Raw genomic sequence first — 18,220 nt, 5'->3', positions numbered from 1 at the left:
CATTTTCTCATACTGAAGTAGCACTTGGTGGCTGGAGTCATGAGTCAGCGCATTGTACAGACAGATCTTATATAAAACTCCCACCCGAAAGAGGTCTTCAGTGCTGGAAAGGGGTAAGAGCTCAAGTCTCACCAGACAGAGCATCCATGACCTGGGGGGCCTCTGTCCAAACATGTGCCAGGAGCCTGTGGCACTGCAACCGAGGACGAGCCCTGCCTGCAGAGCCCTACCTGCACCTAGGGGCAAGGATGCTCTGGGGCAAGGCTGCATCCACGCTGCCACAGGGAATGGCTCCAAGGGTAAGGCTGAAGTCACATTAGAGATAAATATGCTGGAGGACCTCAAAGCTGGCTCTGCTGCTCTTCACAGAGGAAACCTTCAAGGCTTTCATCCTCCAGACAGGACAAACTTCAGTCCATCCTCCTCATGGACGCTTTGCGCAGCCAAAGAGGACGGTGGGCAGGGGAAACCCCCAGCACCCATTGCTTGGGATGCTCACAGAGATGATAAAATCCCTGACCTGAGAAGGTTGAAATCTCAGCAGGATTTATGCCCCATAGTAAAACCACAGGCCTGCCTCTCTCATGGTGATAAAAATAAATCACCCTTATAAATAGAATGACATTAATAAAAATAAATCTAAAAATACATGCAGGGCATCATGGAGTTACGATCTCCCAGCCTAGCATGGAAACTTCTCACCAGCTAAAGGCTGGTGATGGACGTAAGTGGTGCCTGGGGCTATGTCCTAGGGTAGGGTGTCAAATAGGTACTTCCAAAGGCCTAATTTTCAGTGCGTGGTTGCTCAGCTCTTGTGAAGTTTGACCTCTTAAGGGGGACCTAGATTTAGGTTCTGAAAATCAGCAGCCCCACAGGCTAGTCCTGCTCTACCCCTACAGAACCGACTGGCAGAGACTGGAGAGAACTTTTACTTTATCCACATGCACGTTCCTAGGCTGCAGGGAGAGGGAAGAAGCTGATCTGTTGATTTTGGGTGAGGAACCTGAAGATTCAGGTCAAGGCTGCTCTGCCCTCACCTCCCACCACGCGTACAGCGGGGAGGATGGGAACCAGCGACAGGAGTTGCAGAGCAGCTGGCGAGGTTAGGATCGAGCGCAGTGCCGGAGCAGAGCACCTCCCGGGCTAACGAGCACCGCTCCCTTCCCGGCAAACGCGACCTGACACATCCTGCTCAAGCACAGGATGCTGAGTGAGAGTGACAAGCTGCCCTGGTGAGCTGGGGATGCAGGGGCAGCAGCAGCTGGGCCAGCCCGGGAAAACAGCCGCTCCTCGCAGCGGAGGCCATGCAAGGATTCAACCAGCCCTGCTCGGTGCCAAGGATGGCGTGGGGCTGGCAAGCAGAGCCACGGGGCTCTTCCAATGGGGGAGTCATAGTCTGGTTCCATATGGTCTCCCTGCGGTTTCTCCTGGACACAGTTTTTTTTCCCTCTCCTCCTCCCCTGAACAAGGGGAGGGCTGAACACATCCTCCCTCCCTTGCAGCATTTCACTGATACCTGAAACAATCCTTCTGCTCTGTGACATCTGGATGAGAGAAGCCCCCTCCCGCACCATCTCCATCTGCCAGGGTGGCTGCTGCCACCTCCCAGCCCTCCTTGGGACTGTAGGCGATGCCCAGGGCTCGTCTACACAGGGAGTTCATCCAGCGTAATTATCCTGCTGCAGTGATGCCTGCCAGTGCTTCTGTGCAGACAAGCCTTGAGGACTGAAGTACTAAAAAGAACATTGCCTTGACAAGGAAAATGGATTTTTGAGATCAAGCTCAGTATTTGCATCTCAACTGAGCAGGGGGGGATGAGAATGGCATCACGCTCACCAGCCCATGGTGTGTTCATGACCCAGGAGGGTTTCTTCCTCTCAAGGTGCTGTGTATTAACGGTACAGTTCATGGCCATAAGAGGCTTAGAAAAAGCCTTCTCCTGTGAAAGCCACGCCTCTTCAAAGCCCCTGGCAAAGCCAGAAACCAACATCCCGACCTGCAGCCATGAGTCTCACGCGCAAACACAGGTAGCAGAGAAATTCCCATTTTCTCATTTTCCCTCCCTTAGAGAGGAGGAAAGCAGCTCACAAGGAGAGCCAGGGCTAACCTGGGAATGGTACTTCTCTGCAAGGCGGCGGGGGTTTGCTGTGCTCTCTAGATGCAGAGCATGACAGCAGCAACAGGGCCACTTGTCTCCATGCCACGAAGGAGGCATCCCACCCGAGGCGAGGCACTGAGGAGCCCGAGCAACGCTCCCTGCTGCAGAAGCCATGGTGCGCCCCGCATTACAAAAACTCAGCACAGTCCCTGAGCCACCTTCCCATGCAAGGTCTTGTCACCTGCATCAGCTGAGGAGATGCCAGTTGTTGGCTGGGGTCACATACTTATTTCCCACCCACGCAGACCCCCTGTCTGCATTCTCTAGTTGCATGTTTGCTGGGTTCTGTGTTCCCAGTTCACTGTGGACTCCGGGATCCCTGTTTGTCACCCAGGAGCACACAGGCCAGAAGGAAAGGTGACACTTCGCCTTTGCCCAGCCCCACATCTCAGAGTCTCAGCAGGGCTGGCTGCTGCTTCACAGGGGCAGCCTTTGCGCACAAGCAGAACGCGCTCCGCAAAAAGGTCATTTACAGATGAGGGAAGATGGCAGGCTGCACAGCTCCACGAGGAAGGGCTGGGGGAGGGATCCAACCCGGCTGACAATCAGGCAGGAGCACTAATGGGAACTGTGGTGCTCTGGAGATGGGCAAGCTCACGAGTAGGTTTTCCAGACCGGAGAGTGAAAGAGCACAACTTAGAAGCAGATAAACTCCACGTGCCTGTAGCTGCCACACCAAAGAACTGATAGGACCACCATTTTGAATCCCCATCCTTGTGCCCACCTTCTTTATACTTTGCTGGTGGGGGTCACCACTGCGTGACCCTGCTGGTACCTCTTGGCCTCTGTGCCTAACACCAGACTCACACAGAGGTGAGTGAGCAGGCATTGAAGTACCCAGAGACGAACCTTCTCCCTTGCATCTCCAAGCTTTGCAAGGTCTTCATTCTTCCCCCGCCTCCCTTACCTGTCTCTTGGTCACACAGCTGTTCACAGGCATCAGTGGTCCTCTGCCCACAGAGGTCTCTCACCCAGGGGGATGTGGCATTGATCTGATAGTACAGGGACAGCTTGGCTGGATTAAGCCAGTCGGAGATGTCCAAGTAGCTTCCCTCGCTCACAACGAAGCTGCTGCCTGGAGGGTGGGGAAAAAATATGTTAAGTGAGTGTAAAAATAAAAATTAAAAAAAACCCAAACACGTTTCGGCCCAATATCAGAACGCTCTATGGTTCAGGAGCTGCTGTAATGTCAAGATCAGCAAAGTAATACCAAGTTCACCCACACTTGGACCCAAAGAACTTCATTTGACCATTTTTCTCCATACAAACGTTTCCCAATGAATGGCCCATCAGCTGGGACACTCCTCTGCCCAGACACTCCCCTACCCCTACCCCCACCCCACTCAGCATCACGAGATACTGGATTTGATTCCCAGATCTCTGCAGAAATATGGAGCAATGGAATTATTCTGATCGGCCAGATTGGAGCATCGCTTCCCCAGCTCATGCAGGGTGTGTCCGCGAGACGCCTGGATGCCAGGCTCAGGACAGGGGTGGGCAGCAGCAGCGTGGGCCATTCCCACTTCAGCTCTTTAGCTGAAAGTGAGCGAACCGGCCCAACACAACTTCTCATATGAGTGGTCTCGTATCAGAGACAATCCCTCCCCTCTCCCTCCTGAGAGTCAGAAGCGAACTCCTGCCAAAAAGCTTTTCTTACAAAATGTTATGTTTCTTTATTTTGTGAAATGTATTTTTCCCCACTGGCATCTGGGAATACGCATCATCTAATTAGCCAAATAGATTTTCAGTTCAGCCCAATCATTTCCTTATCTAACATCTGAGGCCCAGCATCGCTTGGGGGATTTTGCAGGCACAAAGGTCCTCATTAACTCTGATCTTCAATTACATTGATTATAAGACTGCCTCCGTAATAGCGCTGCACAGATCAGAGGGGAGCCAAAAAACCCCTGCCATTAAGTGGTGTTTTCCAAAAGTTACCAGGGTAAAAGCCTCTAAAAACAGGGGAGAAGAAACCTTCAAAGAAGAGTGGGCAAGAGAAACTGCCAGGTAGCCCAGGAACCCACAGCTACCCTCCCACTACACGCTAGGACTTGCAAACGTGAGCAAAATCTGCAACCGCTATCTGAAGATCCCAATCCTCCCAAGCGGTCACCCAAGGATGGCAAGTCTATAGATCCAGGGAGTATTTTCATGAAACTTTAGGGCTTGTATCACTTAGTAAAGGACTGGGACATCATTTTTCTAAGCTAAGATCTTAGCTCAATGAAGGCGAAGCGATTAGAAAAGCATGAGAAAAAGACCATAGCAGCCACCACCCCACATGAACCTGCTTGAACACAAACTCCTAATTTCCTTTTGAAGAGAATCACTGATGCTTTACCAAGAAGGAGCCCTTCTGAACCTCATCCCATGCCATATTATCCTTGCAGAGGATAAAAAAAGCAAAGCTCCAAGTCAAGCATCCCAGTGAGCAACCCCATTTCCAGGTACCCTGAGATCTCAGCACCGCACAGATCTGGGCCCTAATTTCACATGAATTCAAATCTTCTACACTTACACTGTTTATACACCATAAATGTATTCGCAGGCACACCTCTACACTCAAAGCCAACGGAGGCTGCCAAGCTACTGACTGTTCAAGCAAATGAAAATTAGACATCCAGGGTCCAGCTGCCCTGGAGACGCAGCGAGGCAGGAGCCTGCCTCACCAAGGCTGCAGGATACGCCTCCATCAGACACCCGGCAGCAGTAAATTGCCGGGTAAACTCCACAGCACCAGTGGAAAGCATCGAAACGCTGAGCACAAAGAAGTACCTTAGAGCCACGTGATTTTATTTCTAATTATTCTTTTCCATGAATATTTAAAGATAGCTTTAAATACCAATGATAACTATTGCTGGTTTGTTTTATCAAACAGAATTTCTGAACCCCTGGGAGTGTTTACTATTTACGTGTATGTAACCTGTCAATGTGGTAACCTGTCAATCTTGCTTTCTCATTTTTTTTAGTTCCCTAATAAGAAGCGAGGCTTGGGATACACGCAAGCACATTTTAAGGCTCAGCTACGCACAACTCCCTCTGCACCCGAAGACTGAAGAGCAAAACCACCAGCTCTTGATAAAATCCCTACTTCATGAACCCGGCTTCCAGTTAAAATACAGCCAGCCTGAAAGTAATGGAACCAATCAGACATAAAATAGCCATATAATTAGTATTCATAAAGACAAAGGTGACTCGAGCTGGCAGAGCATCCTGGCCCAGGAGCTGCTACGTGGAGGGGAACCCATGGTCAGGGTGAGCAATGGAGGGGTGACTCCTGGAGCTCCCCACCAGCCCCACGTCCTGAGCTCCTCCGGGAGGAGGAAGCACATTCATGGCCTTGCTGCCAAATTTTCGTTACCTTTGGATAACCCAGCCTGTTTGCTGCTGGAAGTGTAAACCCCCCAAAATTATCTATTTATGGAAGCACCTCCTAAATCAACACCAAGATATGACACCTGGCCAGGAGCCAATAACTCCTCTTTCAGCAGAAGTTTGGTGTCCATGTAAAACCAAAAATTTTGGAAGTTTGAAATAGTTTGCAAATTGATCAAACTTTGTCGTATTCTGTACAGAGGAAGACCTTCCCAAATATAATGCAACCATAACTTAAATAAAAAAGAAAAGTCCTGGCATTTTCAAGATGAATTACTTATTTTGATTTTAGTAAGTCTGATTGAGAAATTACCCCCAATATCAAAAGTTTTTTTTTTTTTTAAAAAAAAAGCAGAAGTGAAAACATTTGAATCCACAATCCCTGAATTCCTCTGCAGTCTAAAATGGAGCCTTTTCTGCCTCAGTCGAAGAAAAAAAAAAAAAAAAAGGAATCTGGGGAAATTAAAAGGTTTTAGTTAATTGTAAACACTTTCATTCCTTCCTAGGAGGAAGGAGGGGACAACTCCAAGCAAGAAAACTTCTCACATCTTTGAAGCTGAGTGCATCGCCGCTCAGCTGGGTGAGGTTTTCAGACGTGTTCACAGCCGCTCTCATCACCTTCACTCCCACTGAAAATACAAACAAACAAACATCCCAACCTTGATCCTTTTACAGCTTGCTTGAGAAAAAAATAACAGGAAAAGGCATTTTACAAATATTTTGAAAGCTAAAATTCTGAAGATTTCAAAGCCTTTTCACACAATTTTCCCCTTTATTTTCAAAGAATCCACACATAGAAAACGGTTTTCAAAAGTCAACAGTGCGCACTTATCAAAACCATCTTGAAAAGATCGGAAAGGGCGGGTTGAGTACTAAATCCTTTCAGAAACTACCGAGAACAAACATTTTCTAAGCAAGAGTTGTTTCAAACATCTTTAGCTTGCCAGCAACATCAGCCAGGTTTGTTTTCACCAACGTGCAGCAGTCTCTCAACGGAGAGAAATCAAGGAGGAGGGAAGGGGGCTGACGGGGAAGCCAAGGGGCTCACACCACCGGGGCAGTGGGGGGTAGACCCCACTCCGAACCAACCTCTGAAAATCTGCATCAAGGACCTCAGACCCCACCGAAGCACCCTACACTGCACCCAGCCTACAGTTTGACGCACACCTATAGTTGCTGCCTGTAGACCCTGGGAGCAGATCCCAGCAGAGACGCTCTCCAAAGACACCCAGGAGAGACTGTCCACCCTGATGTCCTCTACTGCTAACCCCGTCCCCTCCCAGGTGTCCTCCTGGACACAAGTTTTGAGCTTCCCACCCAAAAGCTCAGTGAAATCCCCCTTAAATGGAGACATTTAGGCCCCAGGGCAACCATCAGGGTAAGGCAACCGTCAGCCAAACAAGGGAATACAACAACGAAATGGCAGCTCTCTACCCACCACCACCACCTCCTCCCAGGAACCCCTGTGGTAGGACTTGTCCCTTGAGCACTGACGGCTTTATGATCCAGTCTATGTGGTAGAGCAGCATTGCAATGCCATGGAGATCATCAGTACACGGCTACGCAACTGCCTCCCGGCTCCATGAAGTCCACCAGCACTTCAGGGGATTGACTTGTTTGGGTTTTTGCATGCGTACGTTCAACACACACACCCCCCTTCCTTCTCCAACGCTGATCAAAGCCCGATCAGTTAAGGCAGCATCAAAAGTTAATGTCTCTCATGCTGGGGTCTCCTTCAAAGTTCAGTGGAAGTGCTTACGCCTTGACAAAAGAGGCTTGAAGTTTTGACATTTCAAAAATCATTTTCCAGAACACAACAGGATAAAACAGCTCAGAAGAGATATCTAACAAGGGAAAAGAACAAAGCACCCAAAAGGCAGCTAAAAGGGTTTGGCTTTTCCTCTCTCTCTCTCTCTCTCTCGTTTTCAAGGGAAGAGATCAAAAAATAATTTTTTTTAAGAATTTCTATTTCTTCCTCCCTCCGTTTTTTTTGCCGTCTTTGGTCCATTCGCTGCATCTTGGCCAACGAAACTCCCTTTCATCTAAAATTAGTATTTTGTGTTGGAAAGCCATGGTAGGTCATACTACAGGTTGCTATTACCGTAGCCATCCCTATACTATCGTACAATTATAATCCTATTACAGATATTTTTTTTTAATGCTACAGAAAGGATTACCCCTCTTGCTCCATTCTATAGGTACAAAGAACAACCCTATTTCATTTTTTAGAGACCTTCTTTTTTTCCTCCTTGTTAAACTTGAAAGAACATTTCCCAAAGAGAAAACTCCTCCCCTATCAGCTCTTTCCATTATCAGCTGTTGTTCTCCTGTCCTGGACCCAGGGAATGAAAACTTCTGCTTCTTGAATTTCTTTCAGAAAATGCAGGAGAGCCAACAGGTCTTTGGATTTTCAGGACACACATATACTGACCTAAGCAAGGAAGCCGGGCTTGGTGCAGGATCACACCCACAGACTCACACGGTGCTCAGCTTTACCACCCCTCTCCTGCTCAGTGCAAAACTTGGTAATTTTGGAATAATGTAAATTTTTTTGAAGTTGAACTCCTAATTCTTTATTCTAAATTGACACCAGGGGTAGTATCACAGTGGGTTAAAATTCAAGCCATCCACTTGATCTTGTTTTTCCAATGACTCCTCTCTTGAACAAGATGAAATGCCTAAACAGAAAGTTATGATAGCAAGTTTTTAAAACCACAAAAGCCTATAGACACTCCTTTCATTTAATCTTCCATCAGCCGAGGTACATACAGTTTATATGGCACACAGCGCTTGACCCAAGGAGGTATTTTCCGCACACAAACTACTTGCACGGCCATGGGTTGCTCATGCCAGCGCTCCCCAACACACCGGTGATCAAACCCAGAGCCCCCCATCCCTTAGAAAGACCGTCAATCCTGCCAGAGCTTTTCCACTCTGGCAAAGCAGAGGCAAATTAGTGACACAAATCTGTATGTAATCACAGCTCTGACTAGAAGCATCTTTCCTGTGGGAGGAGCAGGGTTACATTTTAATTGTTAAATTGCACTTTCTTGACAATTCTGACAGACTCTTTCTTTAGGTTTTCTTGGCAGTCAGTCTTGATTTTGCCACGGCTGAACTTCTGACAAGCAATGCACGGATTTAACATTATTCAGCAGGTAATGACTTGGCCACCTTTTCCCAAACCCAAGGGAGACAGCATCTTCCCACCCCTGCCTTGTGGCCAAGCTCACACAGCAATGAGATCTCCCATGGCGTTATTAGACAATATAATTGTGCAGGCATTAGTAACAGCACGACTCCGTCCTCAGTAGGCATCTGGGCCAGCAATGGCTGAGGCAGAAATTAGACTCCTAAGGAAAAGCTTCTCCTTAATGCTCTGTATCTCCCAACTCCCACGCTCCAGCCTGGGGCTCTTTCTCAGTGAGGTTCTCTAGATATTGGACAAGGGTTTGGGGAAATCCAGCCTAAATCTAATCACGCCATAAAGTATATGATGGATGAGTTACGATAAGCTTTAAAAAACAAAGTTGTGTGTGAATGGGGATTTTTCAGCCAGCCCCAAGACTAGGATGGCAGGAAACAGAACCGAGAGGCAGCACACGTAAAGTTAATACGCCACGGGGCCGCAGCAAGCTACCACCCACTCACCCAGAGACTGCGCATCAGCAATGCTACTTGTTGGGAGAATGATAAAGTGAAGTAGCATGTTCCTAGCTATGCAGCCTCCAAAAAATCACTGCTGCATCATAGCTGCTGCAGGTATCCCATCAATTCTTGTTCGAAAGCACGCATGGCCTAAACCATCTTCCCAGGACTGACCCACCACCACGCTGCAAGCAGGCAGGGTCTCATCCTGCAGATGCAGAAGTCAATGTTTGCATCCCTCCATCTAGGAAGGGAGTAGGTTATTTGGTCAAGGATATTGTGCCTTAGTGTAGCCTTCCCTCACCATCCCTCCCCAGTTAAAGGGTAAATGGTGCTGGTAGAAGCTCAGCAGGCGCTGGCTGCCACCTCCCCACTGGTGGATGCATCCTGCCTCTCAGATGCAACATCTCCCAGCTCTGAGCCAGGCCCTGCTGACACCACCCAAATATCAGCACCGATCCCCCTGGCCTTGCTCCGATGAATCCTAAAAGGAGAAAGGAAGAGGCATTCGCCTTCCCTTGCAAAGCGAGCTGCCCCAGCAGGCAGGCATGCTTGTGGCAGGCACGTGGCCAGGGGAGCCAGGCTGGCACGGGGAAGAGCCGAGTGCAGGATCCCGAGCCTGTCAAAGGCACGGTAAAAACATGATGTACTTCAGCTTCCAGAATCTTATTAGTTCTTCATGCAAAGAGCATTCGCACCGTAAAACCGTCTTGGAATCCCTTTGATCCACGCTGATACAGTTTATAAATTGATGTTAATATTTAGAGTTCATGTCTGGTAATGCTACAGCCATTTGCTCACATTTTCTTGCCAGCCAAAGAGGCGCAGGAACAGGAGTGAGCTATAATGCAGACACGGAGGTGACCCGGTGATTAAGAGCTGATGGAATGAAATGCAGCCTGTAAAGCTGCCCCCAAACACGGCCACCTTTCCAGAAACACATGGGGTCTGGCGCAGCCAGACCTGGCACCGAGTCTGCAACAAGAAAATATTGCTTCTGCCGAAGCCCTGACCCAAGTCTCTGTACAGCAAAACAGGCACCCCTGCAGCAGAATGACTCCAGGGGGAGAAAACAGAACAAGAGAAAACTTATTTTAAGCCAGCCAATTTCCTCTGCTGAGTTCAGAGGGGGCTGGTGGGGCTGGGACCAGCTGGAGAACGTGGGGGACCCCAATGGCAGCACCCCTCTGAAAGCTCAGGGAAATACCTTTGAGATCAGTTCCCTGTCTCCATCCGTCTGGTATAAACCTGGGGTGCTTCACAGGTAAATAAAAGAGTGTCTCCAGCTTCTGCTTGCTGTAAAACAGGACGGGGAGGCAGCTGGTCCCCCACCTCCTGCTGCTCATTTCCCTGCGACCGCATGCACGGCACGTGCTGAGCACACACGCAGGCGAGCGCCTGAGGACACAAGCTAATGCCTGGTCACCTCTGAGGGCTGCAGAAGATTGAGCAGGAGATGTCAAAAGCAAACAATTTAAAGCAACACATTTAATTAAAACCAAAATGAGAAGTTGTTGCGAGTCCAACAATTGCAGTCTGCAGAGCTCGGCAATCTTCGGGGAAAATTAACACAAGTTGCTAATAGCAGCATCCAATTCCACCGGTGACTTGGAGGAAACAGTGGTGGGAGGAAGGTAGGAAATAATCTTCAGACGAAACAATTACCGATCAGCTGCGTGACAATCACAGAACGTCATTGTTCAGGCGAGCAGACGCAGGCACACGAAGCTTAAAAGAGAAAAGAAAAGAAGCTTCCTCCAACTCTGCCATCTTGTCAGACGCTCAAACCCAAAGCACGCTCTTGAGTGGCAATTCCACCTCCCGCTGCCCTCCTGGCGTCGCGCGGGGTGGGGCTGGGTTTGCTCTCCTCCCCCCGCCGCAGGGCAGCGTTCATCCCGGGGGGTGCACCCGCCTTCGCCGGAGGGCCGAAGCGGGAACGCGGGCGGCTCGGAGCAGAGCCCGCCAAGCGCTGCCTCTGCTCCCGACCTCCGTAAGCCACCCAGCCCGCCGTTCAGCGAGGCTTCAGGCAGAGGGGTTACCGCATCTCCTCTGGCACGCGTCTCGGAAGCGGAGGGAGGGAGGTTGCAAATGCCCTAGATGTCTTTGAAGTGACAGAAACCTACTTTATACCCTTTACTTTATTTCCACTTATAAAACGAAGCCCTACAAGCCCCTAGCTAAATGTAGCTCTTGCTTCCTTCTGTACGCACTGGAGGATCTCACCTACCTCTCCCACTAAAGTATCCAGATACAAACATCCACCCACGCCGTATATAACCTCTTCGCAGGCTGTAAAAATGGGAAGCTTTAATTGATACTATATTTCAAACTGTTGTGCAGCAAGGACATACTCCAGACTGAGTCCTCTAGGGTATCTTTCTCCAGACCTGCCTTCCCTGCAAGCTGCTCCCATTGCTGTATCTCTACTTTTTAAATGATTACTTACAAGAAAGAAAGAAAAAAAAACCCAACTATTTGAATGTATAGGGCTGAGTGGCTCACATATTCATAAGGGGGTTTATGACTTAGATGGAGGAGCTCTCTCTCCTTCCTTCCCTCCTTTGACACTGCTAAAGGGTCCTCCAAATAATGCTTTGCATTTCCATATCCTCATAAAAGCCACTACAATTCTTTCTATAAATCCAAACCGTCTCTGAAATCAGAACGATGCCTTCAGCTCAGCACGGGCAGAGGCTGCCCCAAAACACGGGGCCCAGGAGCAGCAGAAGGGAGGAGAGGACGCCCCAGCACCGCATCCTAGCAGAAGATTCCGAGGCACCGGCCTGATTCCGAGGCAGGAGGCCCCCCGCCTGCCCCAGCCAGCCACGGCAGCAAAGAGCACGGCAGCTTCTGCCAGGCTTTCCTGGATTTGGCCACCCTGCGAAATGAAGGCAGAGCAGCTGTACAAACCAGGCAGTAATTGCTCAGAGGGGAGAGGAGCAGGCGGGTGAACCCCATCAAATGAATAAAAGGAAGAAAACAAACCGAGAGAGATAAATAAGGGCAAGAGACCGGCTGGTTATTAATACTGCTGCTTGGAATACATTCTCCCAGCCTTTGCTGCCAGTTGGCTTCTGGTCCCAGTCCTCCCCATCCCTGTTCCCATCCTGTGACTCCAGCGGGCTCAGAAGCTTTCTCTAACGCTGTTGCCCACTGCAGAGGGGGAAAGCTGCTTTCCTCTGAGGCTGGAGACATTTGGTGGGGCTTCTTCCCCACCTCCCCTTCCTTTTCCCAACTTGGCTTTGGCTCCTGGCACACTGGAACTGGCTGGCGTCTGTTTAAAGTTTCCTTCAAAGACGAGTTTTCATCTGCTAAGAGCTCGATTTCTTTCAGCCTCTGTCTTTGTTTGGCTTTTCCTGCAGAGGTGGTGGTAGCTGCTCCGCTTTAAGATTTTCCTTGGCTACTGGCATCTATTGAAACACCGCATCTCAAAAAGGAATGAGAGGGCACCCTCCTCTCGCACAGGAACATCTCCCGTGAATGTATCATCCCTGCCTTCTCGCAGCGCCTGCCTTATCGTCATGCGAAATACAAAAGAGAACATCTTCAGGAACCAGACAATTTAAGTGCACAGCAACATTCACGAGACGCGGTGTGCCCCATCGGGTGCCACGTGAGAGGCTGGTTTAAGACTGATCAAAGCTCCCAGCCTTGGCTGTGCCAAAGCCACCGGCCCTGCCATCACTTCGCTCACGTGGGGATGCCCATGCCAACCCCCCTTTGCACCCAGGCAAAAAGCAGGGTTAAACCCACCCAGGAGGTGGCCAGGGAAGAGCAAGGCTCCTATTTTTCATCAGCGTAAGACTCCAGGTGCCAAGCCTCTGCAAACACAGCCGGCCACGCTTTCCTGGGTATCATTAACATTTCCCAACCCGGCTCGGTTCTGTGATGTCTTTAAATGTTTTATAATATTTTGCTGCCAGTTGGGTGCTGCCATGGGATTTGTTGTTATTCAAAATGAAGGGACAATTTTAAGAGCTTTTCTCTTCCCAGGCAAGGGACTCTGCCATCGCATAAAATGATGAGATTTCAGTAAAAGTGATAGCCACTGCAAAATGTCTTGGCTGCTTCTATGTGAAGAATTTGACTGTTTCTCATAAAAAATATTTTAAAAGTTTTTGCAGTTTGTAATTATATTTTACAGTTTCATTACAAAGTTCATATTAATCCTTCTCCAAACCATTTTTACCAGTCCTCTTGCCACTTTCTCTTTAGAAAAGTCATTAAGTCAGGACTGGAGATCATCCCATTTCCCCCAGTTTCAAGGATATTAATCTGTTTTATTGGTATTTCATTGTCATTTTCATTCGAGTTTTCTCCGTATTTGCATAATTTGCATTGCCACCCCCTTCCCGGTGACAAGCACAGGCTCAGCTTTTCACTGTAATTCTACAGAGTCACATTGCATTTTGTTTTATTTTCTTTTTCGAGGACATGCTGTCTTCCACGTCCCTGAACCGCAGGGCAGGAGCAGGATGCCGAGGTCCTGTCCCCGTCACTGCCTTCCTGGCTGACCTTCAGCAAGTACCAGAACCAGCTGTGAACTCCCAGTCCAAGCGATGAACTGGCGGGTGCCAGTCTCAAAGGGACACGAGTTAACACTGGAGCAACCTCATTTCCCAAGTGCAAAAATAGTTTCTGTTATCCAGCTACTCGGCATAACGATCTGTGAAGACTTCAGAATATTTATGTGCAGCCTGGACTATCCTTAAAACATTTTAGAAACAGGTCAAGGTGTAGACAAGTCCCTTGTTTCAAGTTATGCCTTTTTCATGTCCCTTCTGATGTTTAGTTCCTCCAATCTCAGACTGCAAAGTAGACGCTCTCCTCCTTTTTCCTTTAAGGACCAAGCTTTGACGGCCGGGATAGCCCATGTACTGGCTTGTAATTTGCAGGGTCAGCAGCTAAGAAGCATCCTTGGGGATCGGAGCAGAGGCAGCCTCGCACGCCAGCACGGGAGCATCAGCCCGCCGGCTGCACCCAACGCCCACCCCATCAGCACCGTTAGGTGCAGACACAGCAGCGGGGTTAACGAGGCAGCAAGGGTCAGTGGCAGGGCCGGGGAGAGCACGCGCTCTCTTGGTGTTGCAGCACAGGTAACGTCCTACATACGCATATCCAGGCCAAGAAGAAACCACCCTTAGCAGAGCTGAATCCCACTTCAAACACGTTGCTGAGTCCCTCCCTGCCATGGGGTGATGGTTTAAACCCCTCTCCATCACCCCCTGCTGCTGCTGTACCGCTGCACTGCTTTAACCCTCTACCTCTTCCCAAAATATTAATCCCCCCAAGAGCTGCCCTTCATCCCGGCCCCCAAAGTGAGGGGCTGTAGAGCAGCTGGCCACGCTGGGACACCCCAGCGAGCCAGCGATGCACCAACTCCATGCAGCACATTTCTGGCAGAGAAAAGGTGCCCCCCTCCGCACGCCCCGCATAGCAAGACAAGCGCCGGAGCTGAGGAATTGGAACTGACTGAATAATGGGTCCCGTCTGCTGGAAGAAAATGAAATTTGCCCTCGTGTTACCGAAAACTTGCACTCGACGCTCACTGCACATTATAAAGAAAAGGTCAGTGAAACACAACAAACACAGGGAGCCCAGTTGGAGAACGCAATAAATAGTGACAGCAGCCCTCGTCTAATTTTTCAAAGCATCTCTGCTTTTGCTCAAATCCTAGCAATTTCACTCCGCAATGCTGCAAGGGGCTGGGAAGAGCAGCCTTGCTGCTGCAGGACAGGAGGACATCTGTCTATGCAGGTTCCCAGGGCACATCAGAGGGTTCGGAGGAAAACCAGAATATCCATCAGGCACTGATAGTAGTAATAATAACAAAGCTAAAAAAAGACACGACTGAGAGGATTTTGGCCTCGGGCTTGCAGACGTGCATCGCTCCTCTGGGAAGGGGGATCCCTGCAGCCGAACGCAGCCGAGGCAATTCTCAAAGAGAGGGACCCCCCCATGCCCCAAACACACCCGGTGGGGCAGCGGGGTCATTCGAGTCCCCGGAGGGTCTTACCATCCGCGATGAAGTGCTCGGGTACGTGAAGCGTCACCTTGACGGTCAGCGGGCAGGAGAGCTGGGAGCCGCACACCACGGCCAGGACGCAGGAGCTGACCGCGATCAGGGTCAGCGCCGTCTTGTTGACAGGGCTCTTCATCGAACCTGGAGGGCAGAGAGAGGGGTGGGTGGTCAAAAGGCAAAGCTGTACCAGGAGAGCCCCAACCCCGGGGAAGGGCAGGCATTGAAAACAAACAGGTCGGTCCAGTAGCACTGAAAGAGCTCCCGAGGCCTGCAAACCCCATCCTTCCCATCACACCTGGTTTGGCTGGGTTTCTAACATTCGTGTTGTTTCACTCACTGAGTTGCATCCATCCCGGGGACTGTATTTTCCTAGAGGAGGGAGACAACCTGCTCAGAGCCCTGTGAAGACCCTCTCCCTAGGAACCCCCCCTCCCCAGAGCCATTCACCGCCCCTGCCAGCAGAGCCGCCATCGCTTCTCGTCAGCCTCGGTTTATCTGACAAATCTTGTCAAGTCAAAAAGAAAAAAATAATCAAGCCAAATCTGAGGGCTGCCTGGGCCACGGCATCATTTGCTTTCGCTTAACGCCAGGAGAAGTCTGCACCTGTAGGTGTCACAGAGAACCAATGAGTATTAATTATTTACACAAATATTCACTCATCACAGGGGGACTACACCGAACAACAAAGTGACCTACAGAGCCAGCCGCTTTTGAGAGATAGGAGATGTTACAAAACCAGTTTCATTTTGTGGTGTGCAGAAGCTCACAGCATCTCCCACAAAGCAACTCAGTATTTTCTGACACACAAAAGCCGGTCGCCGATGCAGACACCCGGCCCGCCCGGTCCCCGCACAGCACGCGGGTCACTCCCGGGCTGCCCTCCCTTGTCTCGAAGGCCATGTGCCTGGCAACAAGGCTAAGGGATGCCTGCACTGAGGAACAATCCCATCACCCCATGGCTCCACTCAGACCTGCACACTCGGCCAGGCTTGGCTGGTGGCTTCTATTTATTTGGGGTTTTTTTGTTTGTTTTTTTGGTTGGTTGGCCTGGGGGGGGGGGGGGGAGTGGTGGTTTTTTGGTTTTTTCTAAGCATTAGGTGAAAGGCAACAAGCCAACCCAGAGCTTGGGCATCTGCAGGTCTAGAGAGGCCAGCAAACCTGGGAAACCCTCATGGAGCAGGGTGGCATTAAGATGACTGAATCACTGTCAACTACAGTTGGGTGGGACAGAGCAACCCCCAAACTCCACGGGGAATGGGGTGAAGCTGGGCAATATAGAGTAATTGCGAGAGACCTGGCTGCCCCAGGAGATTCAGATGCTCTTGTTGGGCACATGCCAGGAGCACGTGTCCAGGTGAGATACCCTCCACCGATGGAGGTGACCAGGAGAAACTGTCCCTTGGCCACCATTACCCCCTCAATAGGTCTCCACTGCCCGAGAAGGGAGCAGCCCTAGAGTCTGCATCCCTGGGGCACCACTGGTGTCCCCCCCCAGCCCAGCCTCTCTGGAGCTGGGGGCTGCCCCACTGCTGCTCCAACTGCACCGCATCCCCCAGGGTCACCCAGTCTGACGCCTCACACCAGCGCTCCGCTTTGCTCAAAGCTGACAACAGATGCCTCATGGAGCAGCCATTTCCCTTCTGCCAGTGCTTGGGACGCTGCTTAACACCCACCTGGGGAGCCCGGCAATGCCAAGGAGAGGGCACAGCCCGGCGATTAACTCCAGCCACTGCACAGTCTATTACGGTGCGGCTGAGATGACGGAGCTCCCAGCAGACCTAACCGTGTCCCTGCTCAGGATTTAGGTGAGGACACTTATTTATTTTTGGAAGCCAATCCATCCTCTCCTCCCTTGCTCCCCGGCCCTTGCCATCTCATCAGCAAAGCGAGATTTAAAAAGCTTCGCTTTGAAAACTGAATGGGAAAATACATCCAGTGGTTGTAATTTGACAGAAGCCGCTGTTAGAGATGCTGGTGCCAGGGCAGGGATTTCATGCTCAGTCTGAGCCCGGCCTGTGTTTTCCAGGCAGGGCAGCATGCCCCACCAAAGCATCCCTTGTTGCAGGACAGAGCCTGCACAGTGGATGCTCCAACCAGCATTTGCAGGACAGGAGAAGTGGCTGATCTGCTGGAAAATACCCCCGTCACTATGACCAACATGAGTATGCAAATTGATTATTTATGAAGCATCTTTTAGTTTCCTTATGCATGCATCATTTAAACAGCCTTCCCACCCCTATTTCACAGCTTTATTGCCAAACTCCTGCGCCCTTCACCTTGCAATCCCCTTTTTTTCTTCCCAATCTTTATTCATATCATTCAGCGTAAGTTAGCACCTCCTTGGGAGGCAAACTCATCCCCTTGCTGGGCATACTGTGCCTGCCACAAACGCCGCGTTTGCTTGGAATTACTACAGGAATGCATAAAAGCTGGGGGGGGGGGGGAGGAAGAAGGAAAAAAGCCTCCATCAGGATAATTGGACACAGCCAAGTATACAATAGACCAGAGAACACTGGATTTTACCATTATAAATCACCTTTCAATCCAGGGTCTTAAAGTGCTTTGCAAACATTAAATCACAAATCCCTTACGAGTTAGACGAGTATTATCCCCTTTTCACAAAGAGCCTGAATCACAGGTACGACGGCAGCTTTCACCATCCTGCAGCCAGAGGGGAGCTGGAGGAATTAGGATCTGGGAGCTCCCATCCCCACCAGTCCATGTGGCTGCTTCTTTCCCTGTGACTAGGAGGCGGGGGGCACAGGAGCTTGAAACAGCAAAAAGCCCATTACAGCTCAATGAGTTTGAGCTTGGCTGCCCAAGGAAAGGGACAATGTGCTACAAGTCTCCTATAACTACCTTCCACGCTCCCCTGCCTCCCACTCCCCACTTGTTTCCATCACAGTGCTAATTATTGACCTCTAGAACTGCCTGACATTGGCTTTGACCAACTGAACCAAAACAACGGGTCTTCTGCTTGAGCAGAAATTGGATTTCCAGCTCAGCTCTTTATTGCT

General features: G+C 50.0%; 1 protein-coding gene across 2 annotated transcripts in view; it reads right to left on the bottom strand.

The window, feature by feature from the left end:
* ASTN2 (astrotactin 2) overlaps positions 1 to 18,220 on the bottom strand; it is a 358,900-nt gene that overhangs the window by 210,135 nt on the left and 130,545 nt on the right. For both annotated transcript variants that reach the window (XM_064469222.1, XM_064469223.1), the window contains 2 exons: positions 15,198 to 15,344; positions 3,066 to 3,233 (listed from right to left, as the gene is read on the bottom strand). In XM_064469222.1, the coding sequence (XP_064325292.1) occupies positions 3,066 to 3,233; positions 15,198 to 15,344 (315 nt within the window). The remainder of the gene's footprint in view (positions 1 to 3,065; positions 3,234 to 15,197; positions 15,345 to 18,220) is intronic.

The sequence above is a fragment of the Phalacrocorax carbo genome, chromosome 18 (assembly GCF_963921805.1).
Source record: "Phalacrocorax carbo chromosome 18, bPhaCar2.1, whole genome shotgun sequence".
Classification (NCBI taxonomy): domain Eukaryota; kingdom Metazoa; phylum Chordata; class Aves; order Suliformes; family Phalacrocoracidae; genus Phalacrocorax; species Phalacrocorax carbo.
Note: the sequence above shows the minus strand (reverse complement) of the source record. Positions and strands in the feature narration are given on the sequence as shown.